This window comes from Suncus etruscus, chromosome 12, assembly GCF_024139225.1.
Source record: "Suncus etruscus isolate mSunEtr1 chromosome 12, mSunEtr1.pri.cur, whole genome shotgun sequence".
NCBI classification, from domain to species: Eukaryota; Metazoa; Chordata; class Mammalia; order Eulipotyphla; family Soricidae; genus Suncus; species Suncus etruscus.
Window position 1 is genome coordinate 41,553,290 of NC_064859.1, and position 27,447 is coordinate 41,580,736.

Here is a 27,447-nt window from a genome sequence, read left to right on the forward strand (position 1 = left end):
CTACATGCTGTACTATATCACTCCAGCCCCGTGCTACATTTTCTTACAGACCTTTTTTGGTCATCCAAAGTGGAATTGAGTATTATTTTAGGTATAAAGTCAGTTAAGTTTAAGAGTATACAAAAATACGAATAAATCTCACAGGTAATTTGTTGAGCAGAAGCAGCTGGCACAAATAAGCACATTTTTATGATTCAGCTTAGTAAAAACTAACCCAGAGAGATAAAAAAACAATATAATGATATCTTGTGGGATGGGGAAAAATGACATGAACTGAGCAGTTAACCAAAGAGATTTTTTAGGGTCTTGGAGACATTGATCATTGGTTTGGCTAATAATTCATGTTAGAAAAATAAAATGATGGGCCCGGAGAGATAGCACAGCGGCGTTTGCCTTGCAAGCAGCCAATCCAGGACCAAAGGTGGTTGGTTCGAATTCCGGTGTCCCATATGGTCCCCCATGCCTGCCCGGAGCTATTTCTGAGCAGACAGCCAGGAGTAACCCCTGAGCATTGCCGGTGTGGCCCAAAAACCAAAAACCAAAAAGAAAGAAAAGAAAAAGAAAATGATGAGTAGCACAAAAAATGATAAAATGATAAATGTTAAAAAATAGCTACACATTTGTGCTCTTTTTATTTTTATGACAGAGAGAGAGGAGAGAGTGAAAGGGGGGGAGAGAGAAAAGAGAGACGGGGAGAAAAAGGAAGAGGGTTCGAGCGAGGAAGGCAAGAGGGAAAAAAAAAGCTACATTTGTGCTCTCTTACCATATATACTTTACTGTTACCTTATAGCACAAATTACTTTTAACCCCCAGAAGTCTACGTGCTAACCAGTGGGGTTTCCACACTAAGTACCACAAAGAGGTTTTCTTCAACCAAGCAATACATGTCTCCACTGGGGACAGGAGCAGTACAAAACCAAGTGCAGCCAGGGCAAAGATCCCTCAGAAACCTGAAAGGAGTCCTTCCCTGTCTCTCTTGACAGTTTGCTAACAAACATTGACCTCCCTTGACTTGTAGTACAGACTGATAAATGAAATCTTTATCTGCACATCTATGAGGTCAAGTTTCTTGTTGATTTTTGTTTTTAGGCAACATCTGGTTCTTTTTGTTTTGTTTTGTTTTGTTTTGGGGCCTGGCTGCATAAAGAATAAGTATTCTTTATGCAGTTTCTCCTGCCCCAGGTCAAGTTCTTGATGAATAACAAAACAAAAGGTATACTATAAATCATAATAGAATATAGTAGAATAGGGAGAGATAGCACAGTGGTAGGGCATTTGCCTTGTAAGTGGCCGACCCAGGACCAATGGTGGTTCGAATCTCGGCATCCAATTTGGTTCCCCTTGCCTGCCAGGAGCAATTTCTGAGCAGAGAGCCAGGAGTAATCCCTGATCGCTGCCAGGTGTGGGTCTCTCCCCACCACCAAAAAAAAAGAGAATCTAGTAGAATATATTCAGGTAGATACAGTATCTTTTCTTTGTTTATTTTTTGGTCATCTTCAGATCATTCTTGGTAGGACTCAGGGTCCATGTGGGGTACCAGTAATTGATAGTTTGGCAGTGTATGAGACAAGCACCTTACCCACTGTACTTCGCTTTGACCCCAGTAACAGATTTTTTTTTTGTAACATGTTACAGCTTTAAGGTATTGCTCAAAAAAAGAAAATGCAGGTCGGAAAGATAGCATGGAGGTAGGGCGTTTGCCTTGCATGCAGGACAGTATGTTCCCCCCAGCCTGCCTGGGGTGATTTCTGAGCAGACAGCCAGGAGTAGCCCCTGAGCACTGCTGGATGTGACCCAAAAACCAAAAAAAAAAAAAAAATTTCATTTTGAGGTATGTGTAAGATAAACACCTTAGCTGATGTTTATTGGGAAATTTAGAAAATACAGAAATATTAAAATGAAAAAATCACTTTTACTCCATAAAGATCAATGTTATCTTAGTGGAAAATTTTACATTATTGAATAGACATAACATATTTACTGTATTGTAAATTGCATTTAACATCTAAACATTTTTTTTTTTTTTTTTTTTTTGGTTTTTGGGCCACACCCGGTAACGCTCAGGGGTTACTCCTGGCTATGCGCTCAGAAGTCGCTCCTGGCTTGGGGGACCATATGGGACGCCGGGGGATCGAACCATGGTCCGTCTCCTAGGCTAGCGCAGGTAAGGCAGGCACCTTACCTCCAGCGCCACCGCCCGGCCCCACATCTAAACATTTTAGCAAAATTATTTCTCTGTTACTAAGAATTTTTTTTTTTTTTTTTTTTTTGGTTTTTGGGCCACACCCAGCAGTGCTCAGGGGTTACTCCTGGCTGTCTGCTCAGAAATAGCTCCTGGCAGGCACGGGGGACCATATGGGACACCGGGATTCGAACCAACCACCTTTGGTCCTGGATCGGCTGCTTGCAAGGCAAACGCCGCTGTGCTATCTCTCCGGGCCCTACTAAGAATTTTTTTAAATTTTAAAGTTCACCAAGTAATACTGCTGGGTTTTTCTGGCTCTGTTCTTGGGCTTGCTCCCAGCATTGTTTGGGATTAAACTTTCATCAGCAGCATGTAAGGCAAACTCCTTAGCCTTCTACAACCTCTCTAGTCCCCAAATAAGTTAGTGTTGTAATATAATTTTATTGAAGGAGAATACTAATTTTTTTTTTTTTTTTTTTGGTTTTTGGGTCACACCCGGCTACGCTAAGGTGTTACTTCTGGTTCTGCACCCAGAAATCATTCCCGGCAGGCTGGGGAACCATATGGGATGCTGGGATTTGAACTCGAACTTGGATTTGTCCTGACCTCAGGATACTAATTCTAAGGAAAATGTGAGATTTTACCAGACATAGAGAAGAAAAGCCAGAAAGATTAACCATTCAGATGCATGTAACTCCAGAATGAATTGTCTACAAATTCTTTAAAATGAGCCACACCAATACTCCCCGAAACATTGCACAGTTTTAATGCAATTCCTCTAAGAATACCCATGGCATTCTTCAAAAAAGTGGATCAAACACTCTTGAAATTCATTTGGAAAAATAAACGCCCATGAATAGTTAAAAAAAAAAAAGTTAGGAAAAAGAAGATAGAAGATGTAACCACACCCCCATTTCCTTAGGTGTAATCTTACCTGCTATTAGACCTCCCATTTCTGGGAGGGGTCTTTGGGAGGTAACAAAAGGCACCATCCAAGCCCATCCTAAGGGCTCTGATGCAACAGAAGGCATCACCTTTCCCAACCTTAAATTATACTACAAAGCAATAGTCATTAAAACGCATGGTATTGGAATGAAGGTAGACCCCTCAGATCAATTTAATAGACTTGAGTATTCAGAGAATGTTCCCCAGACATACAATCAATTAATCTTTGATAAAGGGGCAAGAAATGCAAAATGGAGCAAGAAAAGACTCTTCAACAAGTGGTGTTAGGACAACTGGTCAGCCATATGCAAAAAAAGCGAACTTGGACTTCATCTAACACCATGCACAAAGGTCAAATCCAAATGGATTAAAGACCTTTGTATCAAACCCAGAATTATAAGGTATATGGAAAAATATATAGATAAAACACTTCATGGCATTGAGACTAAAGGCATCTTCAAGGAGGAATCACTCTCCAAACAAGTGGGAGCAGAGACAAACAAAAATAGGACTATATTAAGTTGAGAAACTTTTGCACCTCAAAGGAAATAGTGACTAGGACACAAAGGCCACTCACAGAATGGGAGAAACTATTGATCCAATATCTAAGATATACAAGGTACTGACAGAACGTGTTTTTGTTTGTTTTTGTTTTTGTTTTTTTTTGGGTCACATCCGAGGTTACTCCTGGCTCTCTACTCAGAAATCGCTCCTGGTAGGCACTGGAGACCACATGGGCTGCTGGGATTCGAACCACCGTTGGTCCTGGGTCGGCTGCTTGCAAGGCAAATGCCCTACCACTGTGCTATCTCTCTGGTCCCTTGTACTGACAGAACTTAACAGAAAAAAAACATCTAATCCAGTAGAAAATGGGGAGAAGAAATGAACTGACACTTTCTCAAAGAAGTACAAATGGCCAAAAGGCAAATGAAGAAATGTTCCACATCACTAATCATCAAGGAGATGCAAATCAAAACAACAATGAGGTATCATGCCACAGACTGGCACACATCACAAAGAACAAGAATAATCAGTGCTGGTGGGGATGTGGAGAGAAAGCAACTCTCATTTACTGCTGGTGGGAAATGCCTTCTAGTCCAGCATTTATGGAAAATAATATGGAGATTCCTCAAACAGTTGGAAATTGAGCTCCATATGCTCCAGCTATATCACTCCTAGCTATATATATATACTCTTAGGAACACAAAAAATGCAATACAAAATGCCTCCTGCACACCTATATTCATTGCACTGCTATTTATAATAGCCAGAATCTGGAAACAACCCAGATGCCCGACAACAGATGAATGGCTAAAGAAACTGTTGTACATATACACAATGGAATAATAAAAAGCTGCCAGGAAAAATGAAGTCATGAAATTTTCTTATACATGGATGGACATGGAAACAGTTATGCTGAGTAAAATATGTCAGAGGGGGGCCGGGCGGTGGCGCTGGAGGTAAGGTGCCTGCCTTGCCTGCGCTAGCCTAGGACGGACTGCGGTTCGATCCCCCGGTGTCCCATATGGTCCCCCAAGAAGCCAGGAGCAACTTCTGAGCGTATAGCCAGGAGTAACCCCTGAGCGGCACAGGGTGTGGCCCAAAAACCAAAAAAAAAAAAAAAAAAAAAAAAAATGTCAGAGGGAGAGAGATAGACACAGAAGTCTCATCTGTGGGATTTAAGAAAAATAAAAGACATTGTAATATACCCACAGACAATAGAGACAGACAATAGAGGGCTGGATGGACCAGCCCATGATATAAAGCTTACCACAAAGAGTGGTGAGTTCAGTTAGAGAAATAACTACACTTGACAACTATCATGACAATGGTAGTGAATGAGAGAAATAAAATGTCTGTCTTGAATACAGGCAGGGGGTAGGGAAGAGGGAGATGGGGGGGGGGCATTGGTGGTGGGAAGGTTGCACTGGTGAAAAGGGGGTATTCTTTATTATAACTGAAACCCAATTACAAACATGTCTGTAATTGTGGTGCTTAAATAAAGGTATTATAAAAATAATAAAAAGAAAATGAGTCACACCTAGGGCCAGAAAGTAATACACAGATCTTGTTCTATTCCTCGCACCAAATATGGTCCTTTAAGAGTGATCCCTGACAAAAAACAACAAAAAAAACACACAAAAAAAAAAAAAAGGGCCGGGAAGGTGGCGCTAGAGATAAGGTGTCTGCCTTGTAAGTGCTACCAAGGAACGGACCGCGGTTCGATCCCCCGGCGTCCCATATGGTCCCCCCCCAAGCCAGGGGCGATTTCTGAGCACCTAGCCAGGAGTAACCCCTGAGCGTCAAACGGGTGTGGCCCAAAAACCAAAAAAAAAAAAAAAAAAGAGTGATCCCTGAGGGCCGGAGAGATAGCATGGAGGTAAGGCATTTGCCTTTCATGCAGAAGGTCATCGGTTCGAATCCCGGAGTCCCATATGGTCCCCCGTGCATGCCAGGAGCAATTTCTGAGCACAGAGCCAGGAAAAACCCCTGAGCATTGCCGGGTGTGACCCAAAAACCACAAAAAAAAAAAAAAAAAAAAAGAGTGATCCCTGAGCACAGAGCCAGGAATAAGCACTGAGCATAGTTAAGTGTGAACCAAAAACAAAGAGCTATACAAAGTGCTGAGTTGGTTTGGGACATGTGGTACCCATGATCAAATTTAAGGCCATCTCATGGTAGTCATGTGCTTCTACACTTGAGCCATATCCATGGCCCTTTAAAATTTTTTCTCTTCCTTTCCCACTGGTGGTGTTGCATATGTTGGGGCTACATACCTCATTGTGGTGCTTGCACACTTGATTACAGCAGTACCTTGGATCACTTGAATTGCACTCAGTAATGTGTGATGGTTCCAAGTCTTAACATGGGAAGTGTTAAGACTGCCCATTCCCTCAGACATAGCAGGTGTTATGAACTTAACCATATATATAGACATATATATTCCAAGCCCCTTAAGTATTTAAAATTAATCCTCAGGACCTCATATGAAAATAATTTGCTCAACTTTTTTTTTTTTTAGTTTTTGGGTCATACCCAGCAGCACTCAGGGGTTACTCCTGGCTCTACGCTCAGAAATCACACCTGGCAGGCACAGGGGACCATATGGGATGCCGGGATTCGAACCCTTGTCCTTCTGCATGAAAGGCAAATGCCTTACCTCCATGCTATCTCTCTGGCCCCAGCTTAATTCTTTTTATATGTGTGTTTAGATTGTCTACTGAGAGTGCATTTGTTTAATCTCCCCCACTCCAAAACATGAGTATATTTCTGTATTTTTGATAAATTTTATTAGGAAAGGTTATCAAAACTAGAATCTTTGGGGAAAAGGATAGCAGTACAATTAAGTTTCTTGATCATCTCACCTGCTGCTTTCAAAATGATTCTAACCGTTATCTGTGGTGATGAGAGGCAGCATACTTTTCCAACTTTAGTTCCTGTGGATCCTACTAGGGCTCTGTCCTCCTCTTTCGGATTGCTGATAATAGGCAGGCCTCTTGCTTTCTGTTAGCAGTATCTTTGCTCTCCTTGCCTCTAGATCCCTACCTTGATTGACCGAATGCTTGTGTCGTCCAACACAAAGACTGGTGCTGCAGGAGCTGAAGCCTTGTCCCTCCTGCTGAAAAGGCCTTGGGACCCTGCTGTGGGAGTGCTTTCTCATAACAAACCTGTAAGTCAGATTGCTCAAGACTCAACTGTTGCTCAAGAAATATTTAAAATTCAATAGACTCCTAATAAAAGGATAGTAAGTGCTTACGTAACCATTTTTTAAGTAACTGATTATATATAGTGCTTACCACAGTTGAATAAGCAAGCCAGAATTGGTTGGAAAGGAAGGTTTTATCAGGAAACTTAAGGTTTTATTCATTGACTGTCTCTTTTTAGAGCAAACTCCCTGGCTCACCTCTCATCCTCATTGCCTCCTCTGGGCCCTCCAGCTCCGTGTTTCCCACCTCACGCCGTCACCGCTTCTGGCAGTCTCAGCTCTCCTGTTTAGGCAAGGTATGAATGGGGAGCAAGAAGACTCTTTAATTATGTCAATGATTGTTGGAAATGATCACTGGTCAAGAACTGGGTGCTGAAAGGATATAAACGATAGGCATGATACCCCTTTAGTAACAGTATTGCAAACCATAGTGTCTAAAAGGAAGATAGAAGAAGATATCTTTCATAGAGGCAGGTGGGAAGGAGGGCAGGAGGGAAACTGGGGACATTGGTAGCAGGGAATGTGTATTGGTGAAGGGACATTGTATGACTAATATTCAAATGTGAATAACTTTGTAACTGTATCTCAATGGTGATTCAATAAAGGATTACTTAAGGAGGAAAAAAAAAAAGAAGGTTCTTGCTGAGAGTTTATATCTTGGAAGATTACTCAGAAAGCAGGAAAGAGATCAAAATTAATTAATTTAAATTTGGAGAATCCATTTTTTTGGTTTGAAATTTTGCTTCTTATCCAGGATTAAAAGAGATTTAAGGAGATAAAGAATTTGAGACAGATAAAAAAAGCTTTGAAATATAAAATAAAATATTTAAGAAAAAAAGAAAAAGTCCTTGAAATGTAACTTCTGCTGGTTTGGCTGCTATTCTCTTTAGGTCATCCCAGTGGCCACCCATCTGCTGAACAATGGCAGTGGGGTTGGAGTGCTACAGTGTCTTGAACACATGATTGGGGCAGTAAGAAGCAAAGTATTAGAGGTGAGAAAATCTCTTTCTTTTCTCTTTGGCATACCTGGAATTCCAGACTTGTACTGTGCCCATATATTGCTCTCTGTCTTATTACCTGCTTTCTTTTCCCACAGATTCACAGCCATTTCCCCCACAAACCCATTATCTTGATTGGCTGGAATACGGGAGCTTTGGTGGCCTGTCATGTAAGTAATTCCCATTTTATTTGTAAGTTGTCTGGGGATAGATTGCTACTGCTGTCCTTAAATTATTTTTTGTTTGTTTGTTTTAGGTACTGTTGTGCTTGAGATTGCATTGTAAGCCATAGGGGCAAATATTCTGTTATAAACTTCCCACAGTGAAGTTAAAAAATAAAAGGAGAGGGCCCAGAGAGATAGCACAGCAGCGTTTGCCTTGCAAGCAGCCGATCCAGGACCAAAGGTGGTTGGTTCGAATCCCGGTGTCCCATATGGTACCCCGTGCCTGCCAGGAGCTATTTCTGAGCAGACAGCCAGGAGTAACCCCTGAGTACTGCCAGGTGTAGCCCAAAAACCAAAAATAAATAAATAAATAATAAATAAATAAATAAATAAATAAAAAATAAAAGGAGGATAAACATTGTATTAAAGCCCTTGAACCCCTACCATTTAAATATTCTCACAGCCAGACTTTTATTGTTTAAGGGGATTTTTAATATCACAAAATAAGTTTATAGACAAAGACCATGTACTAAATGATTTAAATTGTATAAAAATTTCAGGCCCGGAGAGCTAGCACAGCGGCGTTTGCCTTGCAAGCAGACGATCCAGGACCAGGGGTGGTTGGTTCGAATCCCAGTGTCCCATATGGTCCCCCGTGCCTGCCAGGAGCTATTTCTGAGCAGACAGCCAGGAGTAACCCCTGAGCGCCGCCGGGTGTGGCCCCCCCCCAAAAAAAAATTTGTATAAAAATTTCAAAAAGGACAATAAGTACAGACAACTTGAAGTTGGGGGTAGAAGGAAGAAATTTTACTATAGTAGAAATGTTTTAATGATACAACTTGACAATTGTATATGTGTTAAAATATATAAAAATTATAAGAAGCTTATTGTAATACATAGAAATACAGTGACTATCATAGTATTTATATCACACCATTATAAGGTTATTTAATACAAAAAATTACTATATGATCTGGCAATTGGTTCCTTTGTATTTATACAAATGAGTTGACAATGTTTGTAATATAAAAATGAGCACCTGTACTTTTGAGCAAATTTATTCTTAACTGCCAAAGATTAAAGAAAACTGGGGGGCCCGGAGAGATAGCACAGCGGCGTTTGCCTTGCAAGCAGCCGATCCAGGACCAAAGGTGGTTGGTTCGAATCCCGGTGTCCCATATGGTCCCCCGAGCCTGCCAGGAGCTATTTCTGAGCAGACAGTCAGGAGTAACCCCTGAGCACTGCAGGGAGTGGGCCCCCCCCCCAAAAAAAAAAAAAGAAAACTGGGTCCATGGTAATAGTACAGCAGGCAATGTTTTCCTTGTGTATAATCAACGCAGGATTGATTCCTGGCACCATACATAGTCCCAAGCCCTGCCAGGAGCAGTCCCTGAATGAAGTGCCAGGAGTAACTCCTGAGCATTGCCAGGTGTGGCCCAACCTCACCCCCAAAAAGAAATTTTAGAAGTAGCTATGATGTTCTTCAGAAGATGCATGGAATAATTTATGGTATTTCCAGGAAAGAATTTATTTTAAATACCATTTTGTATCCCTTTCTAAGTGGTAAGGGAATTTTTATATGTGTTTGTGCATTGGTTTGCTTACATGTCCTCGACCTTGCCAATAATCTGGTAATCAAGACTTTGCAAATCAATAAAGACTGCTATTTCATGTGGTCTCGCCAAAGTATAATATGACATTTAGAGCTACAAGAAAAAGGCCATTTTCTCAAACTCCTAATTCTAGAAATAGCAAGACTCAGTCAGCAAGTGCTCTGATAAATTTAGGGTTTTGGGAAGAGTTCATAAGAAATTTGTGGTTAGTTATAGGAAAAGTAAGCAAAAGGACTCTAAGGAGTTGACAAGAGGGAACATATTAAATGCTAGCCTATGGTCAGCTGGTGTCCTTCAGATCTCTGATTCTTTAAGTGATAGCTGCTTATGGTATATGTTTCTGTACTGGGGCACTGCTGCCTCCAGTACTATGCACAGAAATTAGGATAGGAAAGATGAAATCACAGTCTTAATGCCCTGAATTCTGAGTAGAATGTAGCTGCAATGAAGTTAGCTGATATGAAATAAACTACTGTTATATTTAGGTCTCGGTAATGGATTATGTCACTGCAGTTGTCTGTCTTGGGTTTCCTCTGCTTACTGTGGACGGCCCCAGAGGGGTAAGTGCAGAGTGCAGCTGATTGCTTGGACTCTGATACTCAAATCAGCTTGTACCTTCCCAGATGCCTCTTTTGAGTGGACTTGCCAAAACAATACTGAGTGAAACTGCACTGGCCAATTGTAAAATCTATACCTATTTTAGGATGTGGATGATCCACTTTTGGATATGAAGACACCAGTCCTCTTTGTCATTGGTCAGAATTCCTTGCAGTGTCACCCTGAAGCCATGGAGGACTTTCGAGAGAAGATTCGGGCTGAAAACAGCTTGGTAGTGGTTGGGGGAGCTGATGATAATCTCAGGTGGGTCCTTTCCTTCAACTAAAAGAGATAGGTAGTGATGGAAAGGTGTCTGTAAATTGTCGGTGCAAGGGACTGGAGAGATAGCATGGAGGTAGGGAGTTTGCCTTGCATCCAGAAGGATGGTGGTTCAAATCCTGGCATCCCATATGGTCCCCTGAGCCTGCTGGAGGCAATTTCTGAGCGTAGAGCCAGGAATAGCCCCTGAGTGCTGCCGGGTGTGACCCAAAAGCCAAAAAAAAAAAAAAAAAAAAAATTATTGGTGCGACCATAGCCTACTCAAATCAAATCAGATGTTAATTAAATGAGGGGTTTTTAGCCCCCCTCCAGACCTACTCTCTCTGGAAATTTTTTGCTAATCCAATTTTTCTGCTACAGAGTGTGTGGACTGGGTAGTGATTCTGTTATAAATATTTTCATATAAATATCTCTATTATAAATAGTAATTTTTCTTTCTTAGTAGCTTATGAAATAATTTTTCATTTTGGCAGTCTCCCAGCACACAGAGACACAAATTGAAAACCTCTGTCCTAAACCAGGCATTCTTTAACTTTTCCCACATGCAACATCTTTTCACCAAAAGATTAAACACTTCATATATTGCCAGAAGAAAGCTCAATGTGGGGCCAGCGAGGTGGCGCTAGAGGTAAGGTGTCTGCCTTGCAAGCGCTAGCCAAGGAAGGACTGCGGTTCGATCCCCCGGCGTCCCATATGGACCCCCAAGCCAGGGGCAATTTCTGAGCACTTAGCCAGGAATAACCCCTGAGCATCAAACAGGTGTGGCCCGAAAAAAAAAAAAAAGAAGTTTTTATGCAAACGCAGGTATACAAATCATATATATAATGATGAGTACAGTGGGTAGGGCATTTGACTTGCACATAGCTGGCCCAGGTTTGATCTTAGGCTCATATGGTTTCCAAGCCCCACCAAGAGTGATCCCTGAACACTGGGCCAGGAGTAAGACCTGTCTGAAGACCAACATAATCTTTATTCCTGTGCCTAGAAAATAACATAAGGGCCCGGAGAGATAGCACAGCGGCGTTTGCCTTGCAAGCAGCCGATCCAGGACCAAAGGTGGTTGGTTCGAATCCCGGTGTCCCATATGGTCCCCCGTGCCTGCCAGGAGCTATTTCTGAGCAGACAGCCAGGAGTAACCCCTGAGCATTGCCGGGTATGGCCCAAAAACCAAAAAAAAAAAAAAAAAAAAAAAGAAAATAACATAAAATGGAGATCCATTCTTATCTGCATAGGATGCCCTGGAATGTTTAGAAGTAAATATTACGTTCTTTTTTTGTTTCCTAGAATAAGCAAAGCTAAGAAGAAATCAGAAGGATTGACTCAGAGCATGGTGGACAGATGCATTCAGGTACATAGTTGCTTTTTGTGTTTTTCTTAGTGATGCTTGTCTTTTTTACTTTAGTATTAGTATTTTATTATTATAGTATATATTATATTTAGTATTAGTAAATATTTAGTATTTGGAGGCAGTAGCCTCTAAGGGTAAGGAGACCTCTGGTAAGGAGACCACTGGTAGGCTTAAGTTAAAGCTAAGAAAAGGTGGGAAGAGGGAGGTAAGTAATGGAGGTACACACTAGCAAATCATAAGGGGAGAATATATTGTAGAAGTTCCTGGCTATGAACTCTCAGAGCAGGCGTGGAATGGGAAAATCACAATTTGAAATTTCATGCCAAAGCCAAAGTATCAGTTTGAATAGAAACTACTAGAGATGTTAACTCAGAGGCCTGCTTTCCTCTTTGCTCTAGGATGAGATTGTAGACTTTCTGACTGGAGTGCTCACTCGCAACGAAAGCCATGTAACCTCTGAGCCTCGGGATCAAGATGCTGAGAAGAAGAAGAAGGCCAGGGATATGACTCGAAGAGACTTGGCCTTTGAGATCCCTGAGCGGGCCAGTCGACCTGCTTCCCCAGCTGCCAAGCTGCCTGCCTCGCCCTCAGGCTCAGAGGTAATGCAGGAGTGGGGGGAGCACTTTTGCTGTGGAGTCAGATTGAGGGAGTAGGTTTCTTCACTTCCCGAGACTGCCTGTTCACCTTTTCAGTGGAGTAAGTTTGAGACTTCTACAACTTAGGAAATTCGAGGGGAACAATGATTTCTCTTCAGCATCATTGGCTCAACTCCTCTCCTTCTCACCCTGCTCAGGATCTCTCCAGTGTGTCCAGCAGTCCCACATCCAGTCCCAAGACCAAAGTAACTACAGTAACCTCTGCACAGAAATGCAGTCAAATTGGGAGCTCTCAGCTTCTGAAAAGGCACATGCAGCGGACAGAGGCTGTATTGACTCACAGACAAGCCCAAGGTACTAGTACCTGGTCCAGAGACATTCTTAGTTTACTATCTTTTGCAGTGGTCATATAGCAGTTAGAAAGCATTGGCATTTGTAGCTTTTATTTTTTTCTCCAATGGTACCTGATATGTCAGAGTTATGTGGAATGTATTTCAAGGGTGAAACATCACAAAAGAACTGCATCAGTAGGAACTGGTAGTACAGCAGGTAGGCCTTTGTGCACAGCTGACTTACGTTTGACTACCAGCATCCCCTATAGTCCCCTGAGCACTGCCAGATGTAATTTCTAAGGGTAGAGCGTCACTGAGTATGACTTTATTTAAAAAAAAAAAAAAAGAGCTGCTCAGTAGGCTGTGTAGTTCCTTTAATTATAACCTGTCTTGTTTGGTGTTCTAGGGATTTTGGGCTTTGTGTGCTGACTACATGTATGTTAATATCACACATTTTTTTTATAATTTTTTTATTTTGAATTATGAGAACAAAAGATGCAAAGAAAGAGGACAAGGTAAAGTTACAGTGGAAGGACAATCACCCATAACATAATTCTCAGAAGTCCCCTTGCTGATATCTTATCTTTGAACTTTCAGCCAAAGAACATTAAGATAAATAAAACAGAATCCATGTACAATTACTTTGTCCCTCAAGTCCCCAGATTGTAGCACATTATAATATTTCTTAATAGCACACAAGGCAATCTAAAGCCATAAAACTTATGTAACTCCTTAAACATTAGAGGCATAGTATTTTTTACATTTCCATGTACATGAATATTAGCTTAAGTTAACCTCAAATTTTTTTTTTTTTTTTTTTTTTTTTGGTTTTTGGGCCACACCCGGTGACGCTCAGGGGTTACTCCTGGCTATGCGCTCAGAAGTCGCTCCTGGCTTGGGGGACCATATGGGGCGCCGGGGGATCGAACCGCGGTCCGTCTCCTAGGCTAGCGCAGGTAAGGCAGGCACCTTACCTCGAGCGCCACCGCCCGGCCCCCTAACCTCAAATTTTAAGTGGGTGCATTTTAAGGATTAGAGTCAAAGGAGCACAGTAAAAATGGTGTTAGAGTGGCAATTGTTTGAATAGGCCCACCAAAATATGAGAGGCATGGAAAGGAATAACCGTGGCCTAAATACAAAGAGATCCTACCCCTGAAGTTTCTTGGCATAAGACCAACTCTAGGCTTCAGGCAAGTTATCGTCCGATCCAAGACATTGTCCGTAGTGCCAACACACTTTTCACACAGTCTCTGTTGTTGGTATCATGTTTCTGTATTAAAGATTCTGGAATCTGCATATCCTACATTGAAGTCATGATGTGGAGTGTCTTCTCATTTCACCTCACCATGAAAGGGCAACGCAGGAAGCCCTGTCCTGTAAGCAGGTCGTTGTTGTTAAGTTCTCTCAGTGTTAAGGGAAGTCTCTTTTGAGCAGGTCGATGATGTCTGAGCAGTGGTAGGGTCTTCTGTGGTAGAGGATTGCTTCCAGGTGATGTTATAGACAAACCTCACAATTAAGGGGCAATACAGCAAGCCCTGTCCAGTAAGCAGGTCATTGTTCTTGTTGTCTTCTCAGTGTTAAGGGGTGTCTCTTTTGAGTAGATCGATGTCAGAGCAGCTGTAGAGTCTTCCCTGTAGAGGAATGCCTCCAGGTGTAATATCACACATTTTAAAACTTCCTTTTCCCTTTGTTGTTGCAATAACTGGAGTCACACACTTGGTTTTGGTACTCAACTACTTCATATTCCTGCCTGGAATAATATACCTTAGTTATGGTGGTCACATTTATGTGCCCGCTGTATGCTTGGCTCTTGACTCTAACTTGTGGCCTTGGGCTTCTAAAGCATGCTATGTACTACTTTATTTATATAGAGCCCTCATTTTTTTTTCTAACTCCAAATTGGAGAAACTATACCTTTTGTTCAAATCCTGCCTAGCAACTTCTGTAGTCAGAGAATGCTCCAGATCATTGGGGAGATTGGATATACCAGTGATTGGCAACCTGCGGCTCACGAGCCACATGTGGCTCTTTATACTTTTAATTTGGCTCTTCTGTGTGCCAGGCGGCCACTCCAGGAGTCAGGACTCTGCTCCTAGCCTCTGTCAGTGCGCGCCCTGTGTGGCTCTCAAATTTCAATTGTGGTTTTGGCCAGATTTGGCTCAGTTGAAAAAAAAGGTTGCCTACCACTGGGATATACTGATTAGAGTCTAGGACAATTCATCTGTTGTTCTCATACCCTCTTTGATTTTGACCTTGAAGAGTTAAGATTATTCTTGTACTGGGACTTTTAGAGAAGTTTATTCAGATTCTCTGCAGATATGTTTTAGATTTAATCAGGAAATGATAGTGTGTTTAGAGAGCAGTACATGCTTTAGAAGATGCAATGGAGGACCAGGGAGATAGCTCAGAAAACTGAAGGTCATGTTTTTAAAATATCTTTATTTAAACACCTTGATTACAAATTATTGTAGTTGAGTTTCAGTCATATAAAAAACACCATGTTTTAAATGCTAGAGGCCTGTATTTGATACCCCCAGGCTAAAATGGTTCTCCTTTGAGCACTGTTAGGAGCAACCCCTGAGAATTGAGCTAGGAAAAGCCCTAGAACACCACAGATGCAGCACTTAATTTTTTGTTGTTGGTTTTGGGCCACCCTGGCTGTACTCAAAGATTACTCCTGGCTCCAACCTCAGGGGTCATTTCTGGCAGTGCTCAGGGGACCATATGAATTGCCAAGGAGCAAACCCAGATCAGCTGCATACAAGGCAAATGCCCTACCCACTGTGGTGTCACTTCGATTCCTTGTCACCTACATTTTAAAAAAATTGCTAGAGGGCCCCAGGAGATAGCACAGCAAGTAGAATGCTTGCTGAGATCAATTCTCTGCATCCCATATGGTTCTCTGAATCAGCAGTAGTGATCCCTGAGCACAGAGCTAAGAGTCAGCCTTGAGCACCACTGGGTGTGGTCCAAAATAAAAAAAATTGCTACAGAGGGGCTAGAACTCTGGTACAGTGGGTAGGGGACTTGTTTTGCACACATCCAACCTGGGATTAATCCCTGGCATCTGTATGATCCCCCAAGCACCACCAGGTATAATACCTGAGTACAGAGTCAGAAGTATTAACAACCCCCCCCCCCACACACACACACAAAAGCTACAGAAAGGGGAGTATTAAGTGGGTAGGAAAGAACTGGTGGCTGATACTTGCCTCCTCTTCAATCAACTTGGGGTGTTTCTGAGGTGAGAGTCTTGGGTATCGATAGTTGATAATGTATTAAGGAATACATTATCTGGGTTCTAGGAAGAGGCACAGCCTGAGCTAGCTTTCTTATAGCAAGACAGGAAGTTGATATGCTTCCTTCACCTGTGTGGCATTTAAAGGATCAAGACTTAAATCCAGGGCTGATGGGATAATAGAGCGGGTAGGTAGCTTATCTTCCACAGGGCTGACCTGGGTTCAGTCCCTGACATTCAGTATTTTCCGGGGCCAGGCGGTGGCGCTAGAGGTAAGGTGCCTGCCTTGCCTGCGCTAGCCTTGGACGGACCGCGGTTCAATCCCCCGGCGTCCCATATGGTCCCCCAAGCCAGGAGTGACTTCTGAGCTAATAGCCAGGAGTAACCCCTGAGCGTCACCGGGTGTGGCCCAAAAACAAAAAAAAAAAAAACATTCAATATTTTCCTCAGAGCTCTGCCAAGAGTAAGCCTTGGGCACCACTGGGTATGGCCCAAAAAAAAAAACCCAAATAAAAATGATTTAAATCCATAATTTTTATGAATGTGCATATAAAATAAGCTGGAGCAGTGTTAACAAGGAGTAGAAGTAGATAGGTGAAGAAAATCATACGTCAAGTTCCTAGACTCTATATTGTTTAAGTTCCTAGTGTCCTGCATATGTCTTTTTAGACTTATAAAAGAAATTCTTTGTAAACTCTTTGAAAACTTTTTGGATGTTATTACTAGGTATCAAACCTATGGCTTCATGCAGTTCATAACTGCATTCCTGGCCTTTAATGATATTTTTAAAAATCGGAACTACTCTTAATGGTGCTGAGAGTATGCAGTGTTTTGCTGAGGCCTCACATATGCATGGCATATGTTTTGTCTCTTGAGCTTTATCCCCAGACCTCAGAGACATTTGATAGAGAACCAACAGCCTGCTGTGCTTCTAGAGGGAATAATAAGAATGTAAGGAGCTCTGGGGCCAGAGAGAATATAGCAGATGAGGTGCTTGACTTACATGCTTCTTTCCCAGGTTCAAGTCCTAGCACTTTATATGCAGACCTAAGCCTGCAAGGTCTGGTCCCTGAGTTCAGAGATAGTAGTAAGCCCTGAATAGCCAGGAGTATCCCAAAACACAGGAGTTCTGAGTGAGTTGGTTAAAGAGTAAATGTAAAGTTTATGGGGGAGAGTAGCAGTCTTCTACCCTGGTTTTGACAGAACTCACAGGCAAGGGGGAGTTATAATAACTAATATTTATGGAACCTTCCTACCTGTCAGGTTCTTTTATAGTTCATTGAATCCTGGCAGAGGTCCCATGAATCAAGTTCATTATCTTCAGTTTATAGGAAGCTGCTGAATGGCAGTCAGGTTTCAAACCCATGGAAAAAAATAACCCTATTCACCATTTTCAAAAACATTTCTTACCTTTTTCTTACTCCATTTCTTGTACTACTCTCTCTGGCTGGCTGTGATTCTGTAATTCTTTCTGATTCATTCTAGCACAGTTTGCTGCTTTTCTGAAACAAAATATGCTGGTGAGGAAAGCTCTTCCTCCTGGCACTTCCTCCTGTCTCTTTGGTGAGTATTGCTCTTTTTCTCATTTCTCAGACTATCTGCTTCTCCTGTTTCTTCTCCTGTTATTGGTTACTGGTTTCCTTTCATTCTTTTTTTCCCCCCTACTTTTGTTTGGTAGTGGAAGTAGGGGTAGGGGGCAACGCTTGCTGATATTCTAACCTTACTTAACTGCTCTGCACTCAGGGATCACTCCTGGCAATTAGGGACCATATGGGGTGCCAGGAATCAAACCAGATCAGTTAAGTACTTGACATACTTTACATTACTCTAGCCCTTTCTCTATCTTTTTCTGTCTTCTGTTTTCTTTCATTTTTTTAATCCTGACTCCTTTTTCTTACTTTGTAGTCATTTTTGCTTTTTCTCTTTTCTCTTTGCCTCTCCTGATGTTTTTCTCATCTCTGCTTTTCTCAGTGGGTCTTGACTCTACCTCTACAATGAGTGCTTGTTACCCTTTGTTTGTGAGCCTGCATTTCCTTGTATGTTTCTCCCTTCCTCTGTCATTATTTTTGTAAGCTCTCTAGCCTCTTATTAGCAGAAAACCTGTAATTCCTTTCCCTTTTACCCTCCATCCTATTTTGATTGTAATCTATATGTTTATTGCCTGAACAATCCTTCAAACTGATTATGCCCGAAGTGTAATCTAGAGTAGCTCCCTGACTGCCTACCATGTATCTATCCTTGTTTGACTGCTGCCTCCCTATCCCATCCTGATTACATAGGCTAAGAAGAGAGTTTGGGGTAGTCTTCTAGATTTAAAGAGGAGGGCATTGAGTTGGAGTATTAACATCCAGTAGGACATTTGCCTTGCATGTGACTTGCTAGGATTCGATCCCCAGCATTCCATATGGTCCCTTGAGCCTGCCAGGACTAATTTATGAGTATAGAGCCAGGAGTAACACCCTGAGCTCTGCTGGGTGTGGCCCAAAATCTAAACAAAGCAAAAATTTAAAGGTAAGTTAAGAGTCCGTGAGGGTTGATCATGTACAGAATGAGTTTGAGAGGACAAGATAGCCCAATATAAAGAATGACTTGTGGTATGGGGCTGGAGTGGTAGCACAGTGGTAGGGCATTTGCCTTGCACGAGGCCAACACTGGATGGACCTCGGTTTGAATTCTGGCATCCAATATGGTCCCCCAAGCCTGCCAGGAGAGATTTCTAAGTGCAGAACTAGGAATAATCCCTGAGTGCCTGGTGTGGCTCCAAAAACAACAAAAAAAGAATGACTTATGCTAGTAAGAATGACCTGGGGATTAAGTTGTGGCATGGTCTCTGATGTTCTTTTTTTTTTTTGGTTTTTGGGCCATACCCGGCAGTGCTCAGGGGTTACTCCTGGCAGGCACAGGGGACCATATGGGACACTGGGATTTGAACCAACCACCTTTGGTCCTGGATCAGCTGCTTGCAAGGCAAACACCGCTGTGCTATCTCTCCAGGCCCATGATGTTCCTTACTTTGGGTAGTAGCTTTAAGTTGTTTTGACCAAGATATTCCCTCACCTAGTAGCTACTTCAAGCAAGTCTAAAGGTCTAGTGTTAGTCCTTTTTATTCCATCTGTCTAGCTGCCTCTTAGGTTTTGAGAGTAAGGACTGAAGAGTCTGTTTCTTATAAGCTTATTATGAAAGAAAACCTTTCTTCTAACTGTGTGATGGGGGGACTTGAAACAAGGAAGTGAGTTTGCTCTCTTGTGAGCCACTGGGGTGAGCCTGCAATCAGTCATTTGGCCTTGTAGACTCTTTGTCTTCTTTCTTTATGTTCCAACCCACTCAGAGCCTCCTTTCTTAGGATTCCAGAACAGAGTGAAGGAGAGGATGAAATCATCCTCTGAGAAAGTCAGGGTTGAGTTCTCCCCCCATTGGGTCTGTATGAGGCGGGACTGAAGCATTGGCAAGCTCCTTTCACATATGACTGCGCAAGTAGGATGGTACCATCAATGTCTCTGGGCTCTTTTGGGTTTCATCTAACCTTACCTCTGCTCCATTTCTCAGTTCCCATTTCATCAGAACAAGCAGAAGATGCAGAGAAAGAAGATCTTAGGGTCCAGCTGAAACGGCATCCTCCCTCCAGTCCTCTTTCTGGTTGTAAAGCCTCCAAGAGACCCAAGATCAAGGTGTCTCTTCTGTCCCAAGGGGATGCAGCTGGAGGGCCTTATGTGCCTTCCCAAGGAGCAGTTCCAGAGGGTGAGTTTCTCTTGGTCTATTCGAGCAGAAACTTAAGATTGTTACTATCCTCAGGATAACTCACTGTTATGCCTATGAGGTGTGTTAAGTCTTTGAACCACTGTCTTTCTGCATAAAAGGCAAATGCCTGGCCTCCATGCTATCTCTCCAGCCCTCTTCCTTTTCTTGATTCTTGTTACTTTGCTCTAAAATAAAACACCAACAGGCTGGAACGTTAGCACAGTGGTAGGGCTTTTGTCTTGCACGCAGCCTACCCAGGTTTGATCCCCAGCACCCCATGATCCCCCAAACCTGCCAGGAGTGATTTCTGAGCTCAGAGCCAGAAGTAACCACCTAGCACAGCCAGGTATGGCCCAAAAAGCAAGCAAATAAACAAAAAACAACAAAACACACACAACAAAAACTGAGTTCTTCCAGAGCACATAGCTTTCTTAGCCTCTATTTTAGTGCAGAGGTGTCTGAAGCACAGAGGGCACAGACTGACCTGGTCTGGGGGAGGGGTGTAAGGGTGGTCTGATGTGAGTGAAGGGCAGAGGAAGCTGTGGCATCATCAGAGTATTATGTTTAGCAGGTTCACAAATAATATCACTTAGTTCAACATTCTTTTGTTAAAACATTGACAAGGGAGAAGAAACCTGGCTGATGTTGAATAAAACATTATTCAGGGCCTGCTTTTCTTTTTTTGGTTTTTGGGTCACACCTGGCAGCACTCAGGGGCTACTCCTGGCTCTATGCTCAGAAATCGCCCCTGGCAGGCACGGGGGACCATATGGGATGCTGGGATTCAAACCAACGTCCTTGTGCGTGAAAGGCAAACACCTTACCTCCATGCTATCTCTCTGGCCCGCTTTTGTTTTTCTTAAAGTAGCAGTTTATAGGAATATATCTGATCTTAAATGAAGGATACTGTATTTTTTTTATTTAATTAAAGGTTAAAAAAATTAGAAAGTTTAGACAATAGAAAAGAAATAATAACCCAAATTTTCCCTCCTCTAATATAGTTTTTATTTTTATCTTTTCATCTTTGTCCTTAATGATCTTGCATTTAGCCTGAAAGATAGCCAAATCAGACTTATCACTCTGGCCTTGGGCTTTTCTATTTTGTAGTCATGGGAGGGAAGCCCATTACCATGGCCCTGGGACAAGCTTCTGCAGCCGCCAAGGAACTCACAGGACTTCTCACCACAACCAAGTGAGTATTTCTTGGTATGTTCACCTTGATTCCCTTCTTTGCCTACCTTTTCTCTAAAATCATTTAGTGCTTTGGAAAGATGGGGGATATTGGATTTTGCATTTTATGGGAATGTGACTTTTTTCTGATGGGTCTCTTTGTTTTTACTTGAAGTATGTAAAGTGTCTCTTGATTTTTGCTTTAAGGCCTGAGTTCTTATTTTAGACTGACATTTAGAGGCCTGTTTCAGAAGCAGAGACACAGATGCTGATGACATTTACATTTGCCTTGTCTTCGTTTTCAAAAGCCTTTCCAGGTCTCTCGCTCTGGCCCCTCCCTGTGTTACTAATGTCTGTTGCTCTCTGATCTTTGGCTAATGAGCTCCTGTTTTTGTCTCGAGGTCAAGTACTTCAGAAGGGGGTGTCTCAGCCAATCCATCCTCCTCAGTGGTCTCGAGCAGCACAGTACCTAGCACCTTGCATACACTCCAGAGCCGCCTGGTGGCCACCTCTCCTGGCAGCTCTCTCCCAGGTATCAGAGAGCCCAGCAACCTCCCTCCCACCAGTCCTTTGGGGCTGCTACTGGAGAGTGGTCCTGGGAGAGCATCGGGGAACTGGACCTGGGGGTGCTGCTTGTGTCTCAGGCTTGTGATAGAGATTTGACACGAAGCTGGAATTAGCTCTGAGGTGGGGGAGTTCTTATCATCAGCATCTCAGTTTGTAAATATGCCAACAGCCAGGTTGAGTGTTGGTGTTAGAAGGAAAATTCTCTGGTGGGAGGTGAATGTACTAGGTTTCAGTTGGGAGATTTTAAATATACTTAAGTGAATAAAAATGGAAATGAACATTAGCAAAATGGGATGTTTTTATGCCTGTGCTAGCCTCCTTTCTTTCTCCATACCCACCCAACACTGAAAAGTTAGTTGCTTTAGGTTAGCAGAGACACTTCTCTTCCAATTGGATTTTGCACTTTTTTCCTCTTCTCTGGAAAAGAAAGGGAATTTAGAGTTCATGGAAATGGGATTTGGGGGGCGGAAAGATAGTATAGCAGATAGGGTGCTTGCCTTGCATGCAACATCTCTGGTATCCTTTATAGCCCCCGAGCCCTCCAGGAATAGCTCTGAGTTATTATTCCTGTGGAGCCAGCATCACTGGTTGTGACCCCTGAAAGGGGGATGGAGGTCTTTAGTTTCTAATTTTGCTTTCTAAAACCTTCCAAAAGGAGTATAGATGGTTATATAGCCCATGGGTGTGGACAGAATGACTCTAGGACAGCATGTCTATTGTATGACTTTTCTTTACATGGGCATCCTGCACAAATACCCTTCCCTCCTGGCATCTTTTCAACATCTGTCAGAAAGCCTTGTGGTTTATTTGTTGAGGATAGATGAGCATGTCTGCATTTGGAAGAAGGAAGTGACTTGAGCCTGTGCTGATGCCTGCTGTATCTTCTCCTAGGGGCCACATCAGCCAGCAGCCTCCTCCAGGGCCTCAGCTTCAGCTTGCAGGATATCAGCAGTAAGACCTCTGGCCTCCCAGCAAATCCCTCTCCAGGGCCTGCTTCACAGGTGCACATCTGTCTTCCCCAGGACTGGGCAGGTGTGGGAGGAGGCCTCTAACTTAGTTGGTTTGGCAGGGAGACTGGGTCTGATTTAAGGAAGGGCAAACACGAACTTTTGACTTCATACCTGGAAGCTTTCAGATCACTTGCTGTGTGAATTTGGGAAGTGTCGTGTCCTCTCTGTGTCCTTTTGTCTGTGTTTGTAAAAATGAGGATAATAGTAGTATCTTCCTCGGAGAGTTGTTTTAAGGATTAGAGTGGTATATGGGTAGTGCCAGGAATAGAACCTTGCTTGTAGACTCTAGCTTTTAAGAAGATGCATTGGGCTCTCCACACTCAAATATTGCTCCTGACAATAGCTTCTGATACCTGGAATTGTGTGTCCCACAGGCCACCAGTGTGAAGTTGCCCACCCCCATGCAGAGCCTGGGTTCCATCACCACAGGTACCAGCACTATTGTTCGTACCATTCCTGTGGCCACCACTCTCTCCTCTTTGGGTGCCACACCTGGTGGGAAGCCCACAGCCATCCACCAGCTGCTGACTAATGGAGGCCTCGCTAAGTTGGCAAGCAGCCTCCCTGGCCTGGCTCAGATCTCTAATCAAGCATCAGGTGAGTCTCATGAGAACTGTGGACTCTCAGTTATGGAATTTCCCAGGACCTCTCCTTTTTCATGTGGGCAATGTTTCATGTTGGACCCAACCCTCTAGGGCACTGGCATTGATTCACAGGTGTTCATCTGTGTGGGCCTAACCCCAGATACGTTGAAGGACACAGCATGTTTTCTGTTGCCTTGCAGATGGATTGATAGAGCTTAGATAACTCAGTTGGGGAGGAGTCCAAAAGGGATCCACAGGGAAGAAACTTCAGGAAAGGAAAGTAGGAACTGTGAAATGACAAAAATCCTTTTTCTCTCAGGCTTGAAAGTCCCTACTACCATCACTCTGACGCTCCGTGGCCAGCCAAGTAGAATCACCACACTGAGCTCCATGGGCTCAGGAACAACCTTGTCAGAGGAATCCACCTCCCAGGCAGTGTCTTCCAACTCACAGGTAAGTTTTCCAGGGAAGATCAAGAACATGAGTCTCATGTTGAAAAGATAGGGCTGGCTGTCAGGCAAATCGATCGTAGGACCTGCCTATCTGAATTTATAGGCAGACCAGATTCAGATTGAGACTTTGACTACAACTCTGTAACTGGCCATGTTATGGACGTCTCTGAGTCTCCTTTTCTATAAAACACTCTGAATTGTTGCAGGTATTAAGTAAGTAAATATGGTCTAATATAATAAGAATAGTTCCTGTACATTTAATACTTTTATTCATCTTTCCTGTTTTTGTTTTCTATTTCATTCTCTTTATTAGTCAGAAGTTATAGGTAGAGGGCTAGTTAGACAGTACCTTTCTAAACAGCAGTTCTTGTAAATGGTGTCTTTCCAGATCTTGGTTTTTTTTTTTTTTTTTTTGGGTGGGGAGCGGGTCACACCCAGCAGCGCTCAGGGGTTACTCCTGGCTCTTAGCTCAGAAATCGCTCCTGGCAGGCTTGGGGGACCATATGGGATGTTGGGATTCGAACCACCATCCTTCTGCATGCAATGCAAACACCCTACCTCCATGCTATTTTTCCAGCCCTCCAGATCTTGTTTTAGCGTAAAAGGTTTTTGTTTGATGTTTTGCATTTAGGGCCACACCCAGTGGTACTTGGTCATTCTTCTTGGCTCTGTGCTCACTAGCTTTGGGGGACTATATAGGATTTTGGAGATGATAAATGAGTTGGTTGGGTTCAAGTCAACTGCTCTACCCAATGCACTATCAGTCTAGCCCCTGCAGCTAGTATTTTATATATATATATCCATCCAGAGGTTATGATTCCTCTTAGCTGATTATTTCTATTCCTTTAAAAAGAATAGTTATAGTTTCTGGAGCCGGAGCTATAGCACACAGCAGTAGGTCTTTTGCCTTGCATGCAGCTGACCCAGGACAGACCCGGGTTTGATTCCTGGCATACCATATGGTCCCTTGAGCCTGCCAGGAGCTATTTCTGAGTGCAGAGCTAGGAGTAACCCCTGTGCCCCACCAGGTGTGGCCCAAAAAAGTTTCTGATCTTAAATAGTGATACTAGCTACCCAAAGATTAGTGATTAAAGGCGAGTGAGGGGAAAGCAGTTTAAGTCTCCACACTATTTTTGAGTTTATTTAAAGGAGAAGGGAAAGGAACTCTCCACATAGGGAGGAACTTAGTATAGGATTAAGTTTGAATCCGCTTTTTTATTTTTTTTCCTTCTTAAATTTTTTGGGCTTGGAGGTACACGAGCGATGCTCAGGGCTTATTACTGTCTCTGAATTCAAATTAATCGTGGCCAGGCTCTGGAGTGCCAGGGATCAATCCTGACTAGTCTCTTACAAGGCGAGGACCATACCCGCTGAAACATGTTTTCCTTCAGTATCTATTGTTTCACACACAGCCTGCCTTTTTTTTTCTTGGTTTTTGGGCCACACCTGGTGAAGCTCAGAAATAGCTCCTGGCTTGGGGGACCATATGGGACTCCGGGGATTGAGCACACAGGTCCATCTTGGGCAGCTGCTTGCAAGGCAAATGTCCTACCGCTGTGCTCTCTCTCTGGCCCCACCGCCTGCCTTTTGGGGATGACTGATCTAGCCCATCATTTCCATCACATCCATCCAATGTCCTAGAAGTTCCTCGAATTTTTTTTGCTCTTTATTGAGAGCTATCACTCTCCACATTTTTGCACAAAGGTGGAAGTAATTTTTGTTCAGTGGCAGATAGCAGGGGTGGGGAATGTGGTCCATGTGATGTCAAGGATAGAACCAGGGTTCCTGCATATAAAGTATATACTTTAACCCTTTGAATCATCTCCGTAATCCTGGAGGTATTTCTGATGTTTGTATTTTTACACTTTATGTTTTGTTTGTTTTTTTATTTTTTAAAATAATGTCATTTTGTTTTTGGTTTTGGTTTTGGTTTTTGGGCCACACCTGGCAGCACTCAGGGGTTACTCCTGGCTCTCTGCTCAGAAATCGCTCCTGGCAGGCACGGGGGACCATCTGGGATGCCGGGATTCAAACTACCGTTTGTCCTGGGTTGCCGCTTGCAAGAATAATGCCCTACCTCTGTGCTATCTCCGGCCCCTCAGGAGTGATTTCTGAGCTCAGAGCCAGGAATAACTGAGGACTGCTGGGTCTAGTCCTACAGTCCAGGACCAGCTAGCCAAAAAAGGGGTCCGCTCCTTTAAATAAGACCCTAATTGTGATTCCCTGGCTGAGTATCACACACGCCTACACGGGTCTGCCTCTTTATATGAGACCCTAATTGTGATTGGCTGTCCAAGTTTTGGGCGCCTGCACACACATGTGCCTATCTTTTCACCATACCTGGCTCTCAATCTGACTTTACCCTGATTCCCAAACCCAGCTCTCTCTCCCTCTTTATCGCTCTCCTGGCCTAGGTGTTTGTCATAGGCCTCTGGGCTTCTCTAATAAATAAGACTTGATATTTGTCAGCCTTGCCTGCAAGGCCCCATGACATCAGCAGTATGGGCCCATCTCTGGCAGTGAAGGATTGGCTATGACAGCTGGGTTTGGTCCAAAAACCCCAAAATAGACCCAAAAAAGGGGGAAAGGAACAGAAAATGTTCATTAGAGTAATAGCACAATGGGTAGGGTGTTTGTCTTGCACCTGGCCAACCCAAGACCCAAGACCTACCTGAATTTGTTCCCTGGCAACCCATATGGTCCCCTGAGCCTGCCAGAAGTGATTTCTGAGCGCAGAGCCAGGAGTGATCCTTGAGTGCCACCAGGTGTGGCCCAGAAACCAAAAAAAAAAAGTGAAAGCCTGTTTTGTAACTTTTTTTTATCTAAGATTTTGCTCTCTGTTAATGAGGTTGGTCTTTCTCCTTACTTTAATTTGTGTGTGTGTGTGTGTGTGTTTGCTTTTTCCAATTGTAGAAAAGGAATTCTATTCATAGAGAGTGCAATGGGAAGTTTTTCATGTTCTCAGGCAATTTACATTGCAAAAATTAGTACCTCTTGTTGGTTCTATGATAGTATGAACCTTGACTTCTTGTATGCATCACTCGGCCCTTCAAGCTATCTATCTTCTTGGCTTAGGAAGATGCATTTTAAAAGTTGAAACAGGGGGCCGGGCGGTGGCGCTAAAGGTAAGGTGCCTGCCTTGCCTGCGCTAGCCTTGGACGGACCGCGGTTCGATCCCCTGGTGTCCCATATGTTCCCCCAAGCCAGGAGCAACTTCTGAGCACATAGCCAGGAGTAACCCCTGAGCGTTACCGGGTGTGGCCCAAAAACCAAAAAAAAAAAAAAAAAAGTTGAAACAAACTAAAACCATTTATGATATACAAGACAGTTGTTTTGAACACTGACTAGATCATTGTTGATATCAAGAAACTTAATTTTTATATATGAGAGTGGTATTTTAAGTGAGATCATTTCTTTTTATTTTGGAGTTATAGTTTATAATATTTATGAATATAATTGATTTTTAGAATTATTTATTATGTTGGTGCTTAGTCACACCTGGCAGTTCTCGGGGCTACTCCTGGTTTGGTGCTCAGAAGTCACTCTTGGTAGTGATCCTGAGGACCATGGGTTGCTGAGGATTAAACCCAGGCCTCCTGTGAGCAGATAGCTGTTGTGTTACCTCTCTAGCACTACATGAATTAAAAAAGAAAAGTTTATGAGACCTATATAGTGGCCCAGTGGTTTTTCTTTTAGTTTGTTTTGTTTTGTTTTGGGGTTACACCCAGCAGTGCTCAGGGGTTACTCTTGGCTCCATGCTCAGAAATCACTCCTGGCAGGCTCAGGGGACCATATGGGATGTCGGGATTCAACCTCCGACTTTCTGCATGCAAGGCAAATACCTTACCTCCATGCTGTCTCTCCGGTCCCAAAATGGCTCAGTGTTTAATGTACATGCTTTACATGTAAGAGATCTAGGTTTCGG

The 27,447-nt window shown here is 43.0% G+C and overlaps 1 protein-coding gene across 1 annotated transcript in view; it reads left to right on the forward strand.

Moving 5' to 3' along the window:
- Nucleotides 1-27,447, forward strand: part of KANSL3 (KAT8 regulatory NSL complex subunit 3) — a 50,486-nt gene that overhangs the window by 19,627 nt on the left and 3,412 nt on the right. Inside the window, exons 5-20 of the mRNA XM_049784834.1 lie at nt 6,669-6,800; nt 7,016-7,132; nt 7,727-7,828; nt 7,933-8,004; nt 10,097-10,171; nt 10,315-10,472; nt 11,772-11,835; nt 12,234-12,434; nt 12,629-12,785; nt 17,487-17,564; nt 19,548-19,739; nt 20,847-20,931; nt 21,311-21,441; nt 22,368-22,477; nt 22,861-23,083; nt 23,390-23,523. Of these exons, the coding sequence (XP_049640791.1) occupies nt 6,669-6,800; nt 7,016-7,132; nt 7,727-7,828; nt 7,933-8,004; nt 10,097-10,171; nt 10,315-10,472; nt 11,772-11,835; nt 12,234-12,434; nt 12,629-12,785; nt 17,487-17,564; nt 19,548-19,739; nt 20,847-20,931; nt 21,311-21,441; nt 22,368-22,477; nt 22,861-23,083; nt 23,390-23,523 (2,031 nt within the window). The remainder of the gene's footprint in view (nt 1-6,668; nt 6,801-7,015; nt 7,133-7,726; nt 7,829-7,932; nt 8,005-10,096; nt 10,172-10,314; nt 10,473-11,771; nt 11,836-12,233; nt 12,435-12,628; nt 12,786-17,486; nt 17,565-19,547; nt 19,740-20,846; nt 20,932-21,310; nt 21,442-22,367; nt 22,478-22,860; nt 23,084-23,389; nt 23,524-27,447) is intronic.